This window comes from Pezoporus flaviventris, unplaced genomic scaffold (assembly GCF_033815535.1).
Source record: "Pezoporus flaviventris isolate CSIRO_AGI_PZ_B2104156 unplaced genomic scaffold, CSIRO_AGI_Pfla_v1 ptg000045l, whole genome shotgun sequence".
Classification (NCBI taxonomy): Eukaryota; Metazoa; Chordata; class Aves; order Psittaciformes; family Psittacidae; genus Pezoporus; species Pezoporus flaviventris.
This window is the reverse complement of record NW_026892593.1, coordinates 29,225,694-29,241,973: the sequence shown is the minus strand read 5'-3', so window position 1 is coordinate 29,241,973 and position 16,280 is coordinate 29,225,694. Positions and strand designations below refer to the sequence as shown.

At 40.7% G+C, this 16,280-nt stretch overlaps 1 protein-coding gene across 2 annotated transcripts in view; it reads left to right on the top strand.

Moving 5' to 3' along the window:
• The window catches only part of LRIG3 (leucine rich repeats and immunoglobulin like domains 3), a 47,108-nt gene extending 44,874 nt beyond the window's left edge, over window positions 1-2,234 (top strand). The window contains exon 19 of one of the 2 annotated variants that reach the window (XM_061467814.1): window positions 1,320-2,234. In XM_061467814.1, the coding sequence (XP_061323798.1) occupies window positions 1,320-1,564 (245 nt within the window). In that variant the 3' untranslated portion in view covers window positions 1,565-2,234. Of the gene's footprint in view, window positions 1-197; window positions 1,300-1,319 lie in introns of those variants that run through there. The other variant, XM_061467816.1, reaches the window with a different exon arrangement.
• The last annotated feature ends 14,046 nt before the right edge of the window (window positions 2,235-16,280 follow it).

Sequence of the window (16,280 nt, the reverse complement as noted above, 5' to 3'; positions counted from 1 at the left end):
GGTTAGATCTTGGAGGTGGTGGCTTTGGAAGAAGTCATGATAGATTTCTTGTCTTCAGTTGTGGATTTTCTTCTTCAGCCTCATTATCTTCAAATTCAGCCCACTTTTGCCTCTAAAATCACAATTACAGCTGGCATTAACATCACTATTGATTCATGACCCAGAAAGTTCACAGTTTTGGGTTTGTTTTTTTAAAGACAGGATTCATTTGTAGCTTTGGTGCTGTGAGGAACATGTTTTCATATTGTGTCAGGAGCCAAGCTGCTCTGTAAATCCTTGATGCAAATATGGACTTTGTCCAAATTCTGTCCAAATCCATTTTTAGTAACTTCTCAAATTAGTTTTACTTGAAATCTTTGCTTCTAGCAACTAAGCAAAACAAGAATTATGGCTTTTTGGGTGTAAAATTTATTAACAACTGTAGTGTTAAGGTATTAATAAAACCAAAGTTCTTCAAAATCAGCCTGTGGCACACTGTCTTCTGAAAACTAGTCTTTTGAGACTCATTTACAGACACTGTGACTTGTGACAGCCATATCTTTCTTCATGGAAAAAAGAGAAGGCCTTTCCTGCAGGGGTGTTGACACTCACACCTTCCCAGTGGTAAAGAGTGACAGGCACTCTAATTATTTTCTGGCTAGTGAATCCATATAATTATTAATAAAGGTTCAACTGATATGCCAGTTTTTCTTTGAGCTACATCTGTTCTAGCCAGTTATGGGCAAAGAGATGATGAACAGGTGTGAATGGAGATTTCAACTGGTGGGACCTTTATTATTAATGGGAGATGCTAGCCCGTAAAAGGTGGTTGTAGCATTCGGGTTGCACAGTGGGAGGATGTTGTATAATCCTACACATGTTGAGGTTATATTTTTTTAATATCTTTTTATTTTTGCTGAACGCATGGCCGATTTCGTGTGCCGTTTATTCACTGAAGAACAAAACAGGGAGACTGTTGTGACTTCTGCATTAAAAAGTGCCTTGTGATATATATGTTTGCAGTTTGGTTGGTGTGCCCACATTCTACATCACCACCCTTCCCAAAGAAAAATGGGAATGGAATAGTCATGAAAACAACTGTAATGAAGTTACGAGTGGCTATACGTTTACTTTGGAAATGTTTTTAATGTCTCAGGTGGCAGAACCTTGCCATATGCTTGTGATCCCATGGATGTTTTCTTTTAAGGGGTAAAATAAGTAAAATCTCACCTTGGTGATCTTCTGCTTGCATTAAGGATTGCGTTCTGACATGCAGCCCTTAGTGAGACAGGGAACTGTTAGATCAGCATTTCTGTACTTACCTATTTACTGTCTTTCAGGAACATTTGGAAAGCCTTTATGGAGGCCTCAGCTGGACTCTCTCTCAAGTTGTAGGCAGCCAGCAAATTGCCAACCAAAACCTTCTTGTAATAATCCTCACGCCTCAGTGGACTTGGATGCAGAGGCAGGTGAAGATGGAAAGGAAAGGACAGTTTCTAGAGGAGAAAATAGCATTTATACTTACAAACAGTCCTTTGAAAACTTTAGGACTTCTACTTTTCAATCCTGTGATTTGGATACATAGCTCCTTTTGGACCTGCCTTTGATTTTGGTAACCAAAGACATCCTTCGACATACTACTACCTCAGTGTGGAATTTTATTTAAAAAGGGTATAAGGAAAGGAAGAAGGGAAGAAAGAAACCACGTGATGCTATGAATTCAGAGCAAAATAAATGCATTTTTATTCAAATAAAACAAAATCGCCAAAATGTTCTACATTTTTATACAGGGAAGACAATATAAAATATTATATTTCTAATTATTTTATAGCTTTTTTATGCAAATAATATCTTTTGTAAATTAATGGTGTAAATAATACAGCATATGTATTTCTATGTCAGACTTCATTTTATTGAGATGAGTAGTAAGCATTCTAATTTTGTACTGTTACTTGTACCTTTTTACAAATGGAAACACCATGCTGTTTGCAGGTATCATGCATCTTATTTGCACATTACTTTTAATAAAATATGCTGCCATGTGGTCTCTGATCCACATTAGTGTATGAAGAATGAAAAGCGTGACTTGCATTTGTAGGTAACATTGCATATATAGGTGCCCTCCATTGCACGTTTGCACCTTTATTTGACTCAAACTGGTATCTTCAGATGTAGTGTGTTAAACATGTTCAGCTTCTAGGAGTGGGTGTGGTCCTGCCACAGCTACCAGTAGGGTGGGTTGAAGCTATTTGTGCCAAAAGCATGCAAATCTTCGCGTTGTGAATTCCCACTATCAGATACGTGTGCACACATTCTCAGTTTCAATGCATTCAAGGCTACTGTAGTAATAACAATTTGCCCATGCCTGTGCACAGAGAGAGTGCATGCGTCTGCTGGAGGATATGCACATCAGATGCACAAACCTGCACCAAACTATTTAGTAAAAGAATTAAGAAGACTGGATATCTGCCTGGTAGCATCACTCTTTCCCAAGTGGCTTAGTGTTAAGTGTTTGTCAACTATGCAGTGCATGCCCCAGTCTTTGCTTTCCCATACCCTTTCTTCCCTCTTTTTTTTTTTGCTTCTGCAACCACTCTGTGCCCAACACGAGAAGGTAATCCAAGTACAAGTTAATGTTTTCTTTGGTTTAACTCTGACTACTGTTCCTTGTTCGGCTGCCCTTTTCTGGTTGTAGATGAGATCTCTCTTTTATTCAGTTGCTCAGTCAAGTTGAGCAATTTTAAATTCTTGCTGGGTTAAATTTGCAGTAATGAGCCCAATGCCTTTAACTATACAAAGAGAAGATTGCTTACTATAAAATGGTAATTAAAACTAAGTGAAAACTCTGTTTTGTTTTTCTGTATACAAATGCCTGCTATTTTAAAAAGCTGTGAATCCTGTCATCACCACATTAAAACAGAGAGACTCACAAATGGTTAATATTATAGGACATTGGCTATTTAAATTTGCCTACTTTGAAGGTGCAAACTTACATGCTTGCCAAATGGCTTCTTTTAAACTAAATTAAAAGCAGCTGCCAGAGTAGGCCATCACAGACATCATGGCTTAAAGCTAGAGCAAAGGTTTCACTGCCTCGTGTAGCTGAGCTAAGGGCTTTTTGTTGTTTGCAGCCAGAAACCTGGTACCCAGATTGCAATGCAATTTCCCTTTAATTTAGGCGCCAGTATTAGAGACAGGAAGTTAATCCATCCTTAGTTACTGGTGGTCTAAGTGTAGAGAATGGATTTTGTGTGCTTTAGTTGATTATATTGCCAGATTTTCTGACTAGTATTGTTAATTTGTCTTCATTGTTGCCAGATGTGCTGATGTGGTGACAGACATTGATATGGGTATTTGATTATAATGAAGTGCATTTTGAAGGAGATTAATTTTTCCTGAGTTAAGCAGAAAGCTATAAGTCAATAAGACAAGAAACTTAAATTTGATTCACTCAGTAGCTCTCCTTTTTCTTTCCTTCCAATGATCCAAGCTTTTTCAGGGGGAGGAACTGGGGGCTGTGATAGCTCATGTTTGCAACCAGACGTTGAGTTTTGACTTATGTAAAATAACCAAAGAAAGTTAAAAACTGTAAGTACATCTTTCATTCCGGAATTAATGTTTACTCCATGTGTCTATCATGAAAGGCAAACTTTGTAGGGGGGAAGGTTGAAAACAGTGACAATGCCATTTTACTCCTTTCTTGACTTTTCCTGAAATACTTTTTGACTTGCTCTTGGAGAGTATAAAGATCCTAATCTTCCAAAGACATGGATCTCTGTACCCAAATAAATGTTCAGGGTTAATGACTGGCTTATAAATACTTCCTATCAAGTTTCTTTTTAGCATCCTAAAAATAAGAGTGACTTAAAATCTTACTTGATGCCTTAAATACCCAGAAATGGAAATGTATGCTCCTAAGTTATCTTTTCTGCCAGTGTGAGTTTTCATGTTTAGCGAGAGTTGATTGTGCTTAAATACAGTGGCAATCTATAAATTGCAAGATAATTTCAGTATCTTAATAGTTCTTTTTAAGACCACTTACGTACCCAAACATCTGTTTTAAAGGCTTGCAAGTTCTATTGCCCCCCCCTCCTCCCTTCTGAAGATCCAGATGTTAGGGAGCTGGTAGGTTGATATTTACACAGCTGAAGTCTAAATCATAAGTTGATGTGATGGGGAAATAAATTGCAGCTAACGCCGAGTAAAGTTTGCACTGCATCTCGGAGTCTTAGAGTGAGAAACAAGTGTTGCTGAATGACAAAACGGACATTTTGCAGTTTTATGACCAGCAGCAACTGGAATCTTGTCATGGACTCACTTAAAACTTGTAAAATGTTCTTTAAAGGCATTATCCTCTTAATGCTTCATACAATAAAATGTTTTGCCCAATGAACTCATACAAACAATTGCTGATGCACAGTTTCCGAAAGTCTGAATAATTAATAATTTTTGACAGATAAATTGAGTTACTTGTTTACCAGAATCTCTCTGAAACAAGCATTCACTAAGTAACCTATAAGTCTGAGATAACACTAGGCAGATACCTGCACGGTTTTTGAACTGAAGGCTATTATTATTTCAAACACACAAACCCTAAAGGAGTGCTACAGTATTTCGGTGCCAAATGCTTTAATTTAGGATTCTTTACATAACACTAAACAGATCTTGGCAGTGCCACGAGAAAGCGGGCAAAGAATTAAGCCCAAACTTTCTGCTGAAGAATATTCCATCTGAGGATTTGTTAGTGTCACCAGGCAGTCCTGATTTTGGTCTCTGGATCTCTTGACCACTTAGGGCTCTACTCATTGAACCGCTTCAATAAAGCTTAAAGCAATAAGTTAAGATTGAAGTTCCGTTAAACATTCACAAAGACTGATATTGCAAGCCTTGTGTTCTGCCAACCTTACAAGCCAGGACTGTAACTGGGGATTGTGTTTCTTTTCAAGTATAAATGTAAGCAGAAATTTCACATGCTACTTGCAAGACATATTGTTACAGGTGTGGCACATCAGAGAACTGTATTTTCTCAGTGACGTCTCCTTTTTCCCTCACTTTATGTATTGCTTTGTTCTAGTGAATGTGTCTGCTGGATACTCATTTTGCAGCTGTTTAAAATTTATTGAGAAAATAGGAGGGTTTAAACCACGACAAGCCTTAACCTATTTAGTGAAGAGAGGAAATCAGTGTAGAACAAGGTGCAGTTCTCATACATAAGGTATTACTTCCTTTATTGTTATATTTTAGGAAAGTGTTACCGCAGGGAATAAAAGGCATCGTGTCTTCACTCACGTGGAGCAAAAACTGCTTCTCACGGTTGTGCCTAAGTATTAGGGGTCACTAGTTCTACTGAAATAGAATCATAGAATAGTTAGGGTTGGAAAGGACCTTAAGATCATCTAGTTCCAGCCCCCCTGCCATGGGCAGGGACACCTCACACTAAACCATCTCACCCAAGGCTCTGTCCAACCTGGCCTTGAACACCACCAGGGATGGAGCATTCACAACCTCCCTGGACAACCCATTCCAGTGCCTCACCACCCTAACAGGAAAGAACTTCCTCCTTATATCCAGTCTAAACTTCCCCTGTTTAAGTTTTAACCCCTTACCCCTTGTCCTATTACTACAGTCCCTAATGAAGAGTCCCTCCCCAGCATCCCTACAGCCCCCCTTCAGATACTGGAAGGCTGCTCTGAGGTCTCCACGCAGCCTTCTCTTCTCCAGGCTGAACAGCCCCAACTTTCTCAGCCTGTCTTCATACAGGAGGTGCTCCAGTCCCCTGATCATCCTTGTGGCCCTTCTCTGGACTTGTTCCAACAGTTCCATGTCCTTTTTATGTTGAGGACTTTTTTGGTCAGGTCCTTTTTATGTCAGGACCAGAACTGCACACAATACTATCACTTCCCGAAAGGCACAGGAGGCTTTCCCCGTTTCCCATGCTGCTTTTTCTCTCATAGCTCAATACTCCTCCCATGTCCTTTGGGGACCCTCTTTGGTAACCCACGCTATTCTGTTCCCAGTTTCTTTGCTTGCCCTGTCACTGTGGTTACCAGCTAGGATAAATGTATTCAGTTTACAGAGCACAGTGTAGTTGAAGTCAGTAAGTTAGTAGTGGTTGGGTGCCAGAGGAAGGAGAGGGTGAGGGGACGATGTGCATCCTACTTATTTTCAGCACTTGCTTTGTGGATGTGCAATGGGAAGCTGTGGTTTGCAATTTGTGTCTACCACTGGATAATCAAAATTCAGGTATTGATTATACAGCTGTTTGAAATAACATCTTGAACAGTGAGGCTTCAGCTTCGTTTATGGCAGAACGATGCAAAACCACATTAGTTCCTGCCCAGTTAAAGAAACTATCTTTGGTACTAATCCTAGTGTCAAGTCTACTTATTTTAGAAGTCTGAAAATGCCTGTACTGGAAGAATTGACATTGATGTCCTTAGGTTCTGTTTATGCTGTTATTTTCCATTTTCTGTTGCTGTAACATAAAATCAGGGCTCTGCTCTCCATTCATCAACAAATGATGGGGTTTCATGTTGATTTTCTTTGATGTGACAGCACATGACAGTCAAATCTAATTCTGTCCTGCTGCTCGCGTGCTGGTGCGCACAAGTAAGGGAGGTAGTCAGAGGTGTATAGAGATACAGTAAGGTGAATGCAGGGGAGGAAAGCTGGAGTTCCTGTAATATCGTAAAGTGGCTTTGAATAATCCCTTTGTTCCAAGGGAATAATTTGTGACGGTTTTAACATTTACACCTCGTAACACTGTTCAAAAAGCTTATCAAGGAGTTAGAACTGCCACTCTGCCAGCTCTTGGAAAGGGCAGCTGTGCCGTTTTCTGCAGGGCACAGAGCACATTGGAGCTGGAGATTCTTGGTGAAATTCTTGGTAAGATACTTGTCTGAGGCCTAGTCGTTGTATGGCAGAACTGTTGCTGACAGAGTTGTGCGGTGGGAGCTGGGTATCAGGAGGTTCCTCGTGACCAGAAAGATTTTGCAGACTGACTAATAGTTGAAAACCGGAGAGCTTATACAAAAGAACATTTGATCCACGGGTACCACATCATAGCTGTAACAGATCTCCAAGTGATGCTTTTGTTCAGCATTTTTTTTAACAGCTGTGGCTGACCAGCACAGCAATGAAGAAGCTACTAATTGAGTGAGTGCTAGAAGATGTAGATAGGCAAGCCAGCTCTTACAGCTGAAACTACCCACTGTCCTGGCTTAAACTAAACTGTGCTTGCTCTGCTACCTGCTGCAGGTCTGTACACCAGCAGCATTAAGAAAGTGACAGTGCTACAGCAGCCAGCTGCCCAGAGCCTGGCTTCTGCCACACGCTGATCATATTCTTTATTAGCATAAACTTCTTTCTCTATTAACCTTCCCTCAGGGAAGTAGAAACAGCCTCCATCGTAATTAGCTTACACAGCCTGCCATGGAAGCTAAAGAATGGAAAGTGTTAAGGGCGCTTGCAGCAGCCTCGTAGGTATGTGCTGCCAGTGGGGAAAAGTTAATCTGCTCTCAGATTCTGGCAAGAGGACAAAGCCCTATGTGTAAAATAGCGCTTAGAATAAATTAAAGTCCATGTAACTGACCACACAGTAGGTAAGGTAGTAAAATGATGGCGATGATGGAAAATATGACTAATCAGAAAGCTGTATTAACTTAATGAATAAAATTACGCTTTAATGTAAACTGAGGTTCTTCAATGCCTCATTTTAAAAATGTGTTTGTTTACTGCTCTGTAGCTTGCAACAACTGTGTTATTTCACCTACCAGCACACTCTAGCAGTTTCATCTGAAATAGCATTTTCACTCAAAAGCAGTTAAAAGAAAGAGATGAAAACACATAGCAGCTATGTGACACTGAGCCACTGAACTTGTTTTACTGAATTGCTTAAATCAGAACATCAAAAAAACTGAAAAGAAAATGGAAATGCTTTGAATTTTGACTTTGAAATTTCTTCTTGTTGCAAAATTATTTTGATTTTTGGTTTTGAATACTCTTTTCCTTTCAGAGCAGGGATACAGAGTGCAGACCCAGTTGGGTTATCGGGGCAACACAGACCAGGCTTGGAGGCTGGCGTGGGCAGAGCTGTTACTTGTTCTCTCCCCACTGCACATCCCTCTTCCAAAATCCATTTGATCTGAGTTTGGCAGGTCCCTGCATATTGATTCTCATTGCTACCAGAGCATGTTTCTTTTCATGATTCTTTTCTTAGCTGACTGAACAAGTTTCTATAGTTATAAAGAGTTGGGCCTAATGATTTTCTGTGTGATTAGAAATGTTCTGATCTCTGTACACTTTGGGAATTGTTGGAACTGGGTCCCTGGACTTTCTGTGCAACCCAAGGTGGTTTGCTTCTGAACAAGCATTGATTGGGCTCTCCGGGGTGGCTGCTGTGAATGCTGCAGGGAGGGGATTTGCAGCCACAGCCCCACTCTGTGTGTGGCTCCTGCCTCAGGGATGCCTTTACTCCAGAGGATCTGAAAGAGTACCTCAGGTCTGGGAGCTGTGTGAGCACTGCCCAAACCGTCGGTCATGTTAAACTGAAGTGCAAATAACAATCACAGTCATCTCTCAAACAAGGCAGCTGAGGGAGCTTCTGAAAGTCTGTAACACTTGATCAACTTCATTTACTTTAAAAACCCACACAAACTTCAACAACGCTATGTTACAGGATGATGAAAATCATATTCAGGTTTGCAAAATATCATCAGCTACCTTCCCTGTTTGCTTCAACATCTCACTGTCTTGTGGAGAAAATGTTCATTAAGCACAGAGGAAAGCAAGTTATTGTAGGTACCAATCTAGCCTCAGTAGAGGCCAAGGAAAAAGATCTGGGAAAGGTGTTCCTACAGCTTTCCTCAACTCAGACCTTTCCATCTCTTCAGTAGTGTTGGACCTCTTTTCTCCTCACAAAATATTCTTAAACGGAAAAGTAGGGATTTGTTCATATAGTTCATAGCGATTACAAAGTAACTACTATATACATTTGGTGGGATTTTTCTTCTTTTATTTTTTAATGAGGTCTTTGTGGGCTTGTGGGCTTCCTGCTTAAGCTTCATATTTTCCTCAGGAAAAAAAAAGAAAGAAAGAAAAAGGTCTGCTTTTTTTTTAGGGCCAGGTGTCTTATATAGCTAAGTAAAACATGCCTGCAAAGGCTATGGTTATTCTGTCCGAAAAGTAATGCACTTCCCCCCATCTCTGTAACATTTAGCACGTACCTCTTGAAACTTGCTGTTTATTTCTGTGTTTTCCATTTGTGAATCTCCCACCACCATTCTTTGAAAGACTGTATTCAAAAGTGGACATTGTTTTCCTCCTCTTCCTCAAATGTTCTTACAGATGTTGCTGTAAATCAGTTACAGGGCTGACATAGCGTTTGGCTGCCTGACAAAGGTGCCATAATAACGCAGCTCAGTAAAATGTGGAATTTCTGAGGTACTGCTTGTAACTTTTTCAGTGCTGTTGTAAATTCCCAGCCATGTCAGCACAGGTGGAAACAAAGTCATAAATAATATGTGTGTGTATACACACGTGTGCACGTGTGTGCATGGAGGGTGGGGAGCGGAGGTTGTATGTACGTATTCTTCCTAAAGAGTTCCCTAGGTGGTTCACCACTTCCATGATTTCATTCAGCTCCTTGAAGCAAATTAAGAAAACAAAACCCCTTCATTAAAATCAAAATAATCTTGCTAACGAAGTTTTTAGAGAGAGAATGTGTGGTGTAAATTGAAGCAAGTAGGCTGTTGCGAGCCAGGTACGAGCCAGCCCTGATAAGCCATGCCAAGCTTCACAGCAGCCCCTCAGATAATGGTGAAAGAGCCATTTCAGTTACCCACCATGAGCTTCTGCTTCCCAGAGGGCTGAGCTGAGCTGCCCCTTGTCTTCAAGAGATGGTTTGTAACACTGGGCAGAGACAGGAACATGTTTTGTCCCACTGTCTTTTGCTTTCCTGTTTCCTCTTAAGAGCTTTCAAACTTCACCCTGCAGAGGGAGATTTATATAAGATATTAGTAAGAAGAAACTTCACCATGAGCATGGTGAGACACTGGCACTGACACTGCCCATTAAAGCTGTGGCTGTGCCCCATCCCTGGAAGCGTTCAAGACCAAATTGAATGGGGCTTTGAGTAACCTGGTCTAATGGGAGGTGTCCCTGCCTATGGCAGGGGGTTGGAACTTGATGATCTTTAAGGTCCCTTCCAACCCAAACCATTCTATGATTGATTCTGAGAGGCAAGACATTTGGATATTTCCTTTTTGTCAATCAGTTTCCAATTCCACATTTTCTTAAAGGTGAGGTCATGCTTAGGAATCTAGCTAATCCATCTGGATGGCTCATGCTGAGGAGCAGCCCCCATCCAGCATGCCTGGCCGTGCCAATCCTCCTGCCTCTCCTGCAGGAACTGGGTTTTCACCTGAAGATGTGCTGAACCTGGCATGCAGTTAGACCATCCTTTCTCAGAAAATAAATAGTTTCTGGCTGCTCCCTTTGAATAAATAAGTGTAGGACTACTTAGGGGTTGTTACAGAATAGCTGAAGGCAAAACATTTGGAGGTACCTTAGAGAGAATTTGGTGAGCTGATTCTTCTGAACTATCTGAGAGGAAAGCTGAGCTCTGGAAACACTGCTTTTATGAATATCACCTCTTCTTACAATCAATGCTAGGAGGTATTACTGCTTAACAACCAAATAATAAGCTCAGCCTAAGAATCTCTTTTTTAGCTACTATTTCAATCAGTGCTAGAGAAACATGATTTAGAACAAAATACCAACTTACGGTATACGATAATATTTGTAGGCCACAGATACAGTGATTAACATTGAGCTGCACACAAAACTCGCATTAAAATAATGTTTATTTTCATGATTACAGACTTTAAAATCAGATATTGTCTTCATGCACTTTCTGCCTTTAGTTGCTTAGAAACAAGCAATTTCATAAATCTGTTAATATATGTATATTGTATTTAGAATCATAGACTCATAGAATAGTTAGGGTTGGAAAGGACCTTAAGATCATCAAGTTCCAACCCCCCTGCCATGGGCAGGGACACCTCACACTAAACCATGTCACCCAAGGCTCTGTCCAACCTGGCCTTGAACACTGCCAGGGATGGAGCGTTCACAGCTGCCCTGGGCAACCCATTCCAGTGCCTCACCACCCTTACAGGAAAGAACTTCCTCCTCATATCCAGTCTAAACTCCCCCTGTTTAAGTTTTAACCCCTTACCCCTTGTCCTATCTCTACAGTCCCTAATGAAGAGTCCCTCCCCAGCATCCCTATAGGCCCCCTTCAGATACTGGAAGGCTGCTCTGAGGTCTCCACGCAGCCTTCTCTTCTCCAGGCTGAACAGCCCCAACTTTCTCAGCCTGTCTTCATACAGGAGGTGCTCCAGTCCCTTGATCATCCTCGTGGCCTCCTCTGGACTTGTTCCAACAGTTCCATGTCCTTTTGATGTTGAGGACACCAGAACTGCACACAATACTCCAAGTGAGGTCTCACAAGAGCAGAGTAGAGGGGCAGGATCACCTCCTTTAACCTGCTGGTCATGCTCCTTTTGATGCAGCCCAGGATACAGTTGCTTTCTGGGCTGCAAGTGCACACTGAAGCCGGCTCATGTTCATTTTCCCATCAACCAACACCCCCAAGTCCTTCTCCACAGGGCTGCTCTGAATCTCTTCTCTAATTTCTTAGATTTATTTCAAATACAGTCTACCCACTAATATGCAACAGGATCATCAATTGACAAGATTGTTAGAACTTAAATTTTTCAGAATAAATAAGCTAACATAATTTTACTGCTAGCTACTATTTTATGTTTATCAGTACTTTAACAGCATTTCCCAAAGAAAACACACTTAAACCTACTTCCTCTCATCCATCAAAGTATTTGATTTAAAGGAAAATTCATAATTCTATTCTCAACAGACTTCAAAATCCGCCTACTTTTAAAAATTATTGTTACCCTCCCTGTTGCAAAATGGCATATTTATAAATGAGGTCCTGTGTAACTTAAAATAAATTGGCTCAAAGCATGAACAAAAATAGTATAATTTCCCCTAAGTGGTAAAGTGGTAGCTCCCTGTTACAGCTGCTGTTTCTGGTCCCTCTTTTGTGTCAGTGCCAAGAAGCCACATGAGACTGGCTCTCACTTGACAAGGCACCTGCCTTGGACCCCCACCTTCCACGCAGAAGACAAGGGCAAACATACAACATGGTGTTGTGTGGTGGCTTGTTTGGTTATGTCAGGAACTTAGGATGGAAAGACTCAATGAATGCGGAGGGGAGCAAATATATGGAAAAAGAAAGAGCGACCAGGGAGGAGTGTGTGTGCAAGGAATATAAGGGGTGGGCCATGTAGATGTGCACGGACTGGGAGCAACAAGGATGGTCAGCTACCAAGAAAACACTGAGAAAGATTGAAAAAGCTGTCCCTGTAGGCTGGATGTTGGGCTGGGAGGAAGGAAAACAGCTGGACATTTGTCCTGCTGCTGCAAGGAAAGTCTGCTCTGCTTGTTTTGTGCTCTTTTGAGCAAAGTTAAATCAAACTGGTCTGTCATATATCGTTATGAAAAATGCTTTCACTGTCTTGTAATGGCACCACACAAGCCACACACCTGAAAGACACTCCAACATCTTCATGTGCACTGTGAAGAGCCCACATTGTGCAGTCTGGGGACTTCAGTGGAGGTTTTAACTCTTAAGAGTGGATACTAGTGATAGGGCTGAGGTTCTTTCTTCTTCACTTTAGCTGATGGAAGGTTGGGCCTGTAGCCTCTGGTCACTCTCTGGGTTCCCTCTGGATTCAGTGGATTAGTGACAGGCATCTCAGGAGATACGTCTCCCCACACATCCTGAAAACCCCTCTAAGGAGGAGCTGCACTGCTGTTCAAGCCTGCGCCCACCTCTGCTGACAGCCTTAGAGAACCACATTACATAAAAGCACTACTATGTCATGCAGAGGTAGGTGAGTAAATCTTGTACTATAATAACATTTGTCTTTCACCAGTATGAGAAAAAAGAGCACAGTTCTGAGTTCAGAAAGCCCTGAGTGGGTTTATAAAAGCTACAAAAAAGAAAACAGATACTTAATTGTAAGCTGTGGTGCATCGAATGCTGAAGCCAAGATCATTAACAGAGTTTTCTGCTGACTTTAGATGCTGGAATGGAGAACAGGAGGAATAGAAATAGTCAGAGTTTGGTGCATTTTACCAGTACTATGACAGATAAATTATTGCAGAAAATGTTCCTCCATAGAAGCCATCTGGGTTTTCCTTCTCCAATCCACTTAGGAAGGTCTCCTAAAATCTGCTTGCTCACAAAGGTAGGAGTCTCTGATTTTTAGCCCAAGTTTACTCAGGACAGACATTTGCTCTTTGGAGTAACATTTTTCAGTTGCTGAAAACAGACAGAACCAAATCTGATATTTAGACTCCAATGTTTTTACAAAGATCAAGCATCTTTCTTCTCACCCTTTCTCTTTCTTTTTGGCTAAAGAAGCCAAAGTCCTGTACTTCCCTTTGAATCCCTTAACTGGTTTAATAATAATTTTTGGCATCTTTCTTCTGAATTTATAAATCCAACCAAACACCACTGTAAATCAACAATGGCAATATTTTTAAAAATTAACTTTATTCTGAACTTTGAGTTAAATACTGAACCCCTCCCCCCCCCCTCCCCCCAAAGGAGAAGATCAAAAAAAGTGCACCTAGGTTTATCCTTTATGCTTAACTAAAACCCCCTTTGTGGGGTCCAACAAACCTATAATACATACACTACCACCAAATCCTGCGCACCTACAAGAACTGATGTAGTCACAGGAAGGAAGAAACTAATATCTGTTGTGCAGAATCAGCAAAACATACTGCCTTGTTCTGAGACAGGTCAGGTTATGCTGGGTGCAAGCTGGCCTTGTTTGAACTCAGTGGTGGCATTCCTGTTTACATTAAGATCTTATTGGTGTTCTAGCAGTTAAGACGATTGCAGGGGCTGGTAGCAGTGCGATGGAACATTGGGTTTAGATCTTTCTATTAAAATGATCTAATCTCTCATTAATTCAGCCAGCAACTAATTGGTACTTACCACTAATGGAAATAAATCACTTTGATTAACATTCAAAATGTGTAATTTCTCAGAAACCTGATTTTTAATGAAGAGCAAACGCATCCTCTGACACTTTAGCTTGCGTGATCTCCATTCTGTTCACGCTGAACGTTGGTTGTTTAAAGCATGTGAATAATTTTAATCACACTGTACCGATTTAACATTCTAGCCTTAAGCCTGAAATGATATACAGCATAAGGCAGTGAAAGGAAAAAAGAAAACTCCAACTTTCCTGACAAAGTAACTAAAACGCAAATAAAGTCATATTCAGACCACCTACATGTCCTGCATTGCTGCTATTACCTTCTTGGTGGTCTTGTTTTAGTTCATCTCCCTTTTGTTTCTAACTGAGAGGTGTATGAAAGAAACATGGTCTTTTCTCCAAGTCTATAATCACTTGAATTACAAACCCAGGTCGAAATGGTTGCCATGCTCAGGTTTTTATTAAATGCCTCTCTGTCTCTTTCAGTGTCCTGACATGAAGCTAAGGCTGAGCAGGTGAAAGCAGGTTATTCTTTGAAAGGACCATTCCTTCAGTAGGCACAGGCAGCTTCAGAGCTGTTTGTAAAGCATTCCCCAGTTTCGGGTTATTTCACCTCTCAGGTCCAGCTTTGTGCACCAGATGCTTCTTTTTAGTGTCTTCCTCACACTCTTCATGAGTCCAAAACCAGGCAAGTGGCTTCGCTCTGCAGCTGCAGGATTAATCTGCGTTAGTTCAATAGGTGCTTACTTCTAGATTGGGCTTTGGTTTGATTTTTGCTTTTCTTTGTATTTGGTGAAGGCTTTTGTACTTCCGTCTTATGTGGCCAGCATCATCTGAAGGGAATTAATCTTCTCACAACAGAATCCTTAGTTTTCTGTTAATACTTTCTTAATTGAAAAGTCTGCTCAAAACCCTCATCAGCTGAGGACAAAGCCACCTAGAGATACAAGAAATCGTAAAAATTGAGAAAGAACACTTAATTTGTTTCTTTTTTCAATTCACCCTATCATTCCTGAAACACTTGACGAGAATGCTTTAAGGGGAGCATTGTCCCCCTTGCCTTGCAGAGGCTGGCTGAGCCCATGATCCAGGTGGTCCTTTGGAAATGCCTGTCCTTATCTAAGGACAGTGAAGTATGCTTGGGGCACAGAACTAGCGGAGGATCTTGTGACAGCTCCCCAAGAATCACTCCTGGGCTTTAGCTTTGTGTTGCTTTTCTCAAACATGGCGGGGGAGACAACTTTATCCCTAATATGCATTCAGAAATGTTGTATTCATGTATGAGGTTCTAACAGCTAGGATTTCGTTATTAAATTGTATGGAACTATAAACTCTTTGTTTAGTGCACAAATGTGAAAACAGGCAGTTTTTATCATGCACTCCCCAAAGACCTAATATATTCACTCTGATTATGAATCCTGAGAAGTGAGCCCAAAGAACATGAAGCAGTATTGTATTTAATTTATTGCTTTATTATAAAATGTTCCACTGCACAGGCATTTATTCTGTAAGTCTGAATGAGAAAATTATGTTTTGCTGCTGGAAAACTCTTATAACTGTATACTACCACCCAGACAAATAAACAAAAGATAAGGTGTTTATTAAGATGAGGAACGGAGAGATTAACATTTTTTTTCCACAGAAAATATTGTTCCTTAACATTGACCTTTTGAAATAGCTGAAGAATGAAAAAAAAAGGTAATTTTATTTTACTTTATTTTTTTCTTAAGTTTGAATCTTTCAATTTTCATTTCTCGTAGTGAAATTTTAAGGTGCTTCCCAAACAGTGTTCTCAAGTTTTCAGAAATATCTAAATGTCATAATCAGTTTGATGAAACAGAAGTGCCTGATGTTCTGACACATCAAAAGCCTGTTTCATATATGAGAAGGATTAACTCCTAACATCAGCAAACTTGCACAGCAAAATGAGATTTCAAGGCTGGGAGCCTGAACCTTAGTTTTCCTGTTTAAGCTTGACCTCTTTTTTGGAGTGAATCAACCAGTTCTTTCCGTGATGAGATTCAGATGTGTTTCTCAGGACAACTGATTGAAGCTCTTCCCAGTGGTCAGCTGGGGAAGGAGTAGCACTGTTACCCCTGCAAACCCTTCTCACATGCCTTCAGATCAAGGTCCAGGGCTTGCAACATATCTATGCCCTTGGTATCATAATGTACAACCATTGGCTTGATAGGTTGTAACACGGTCCTT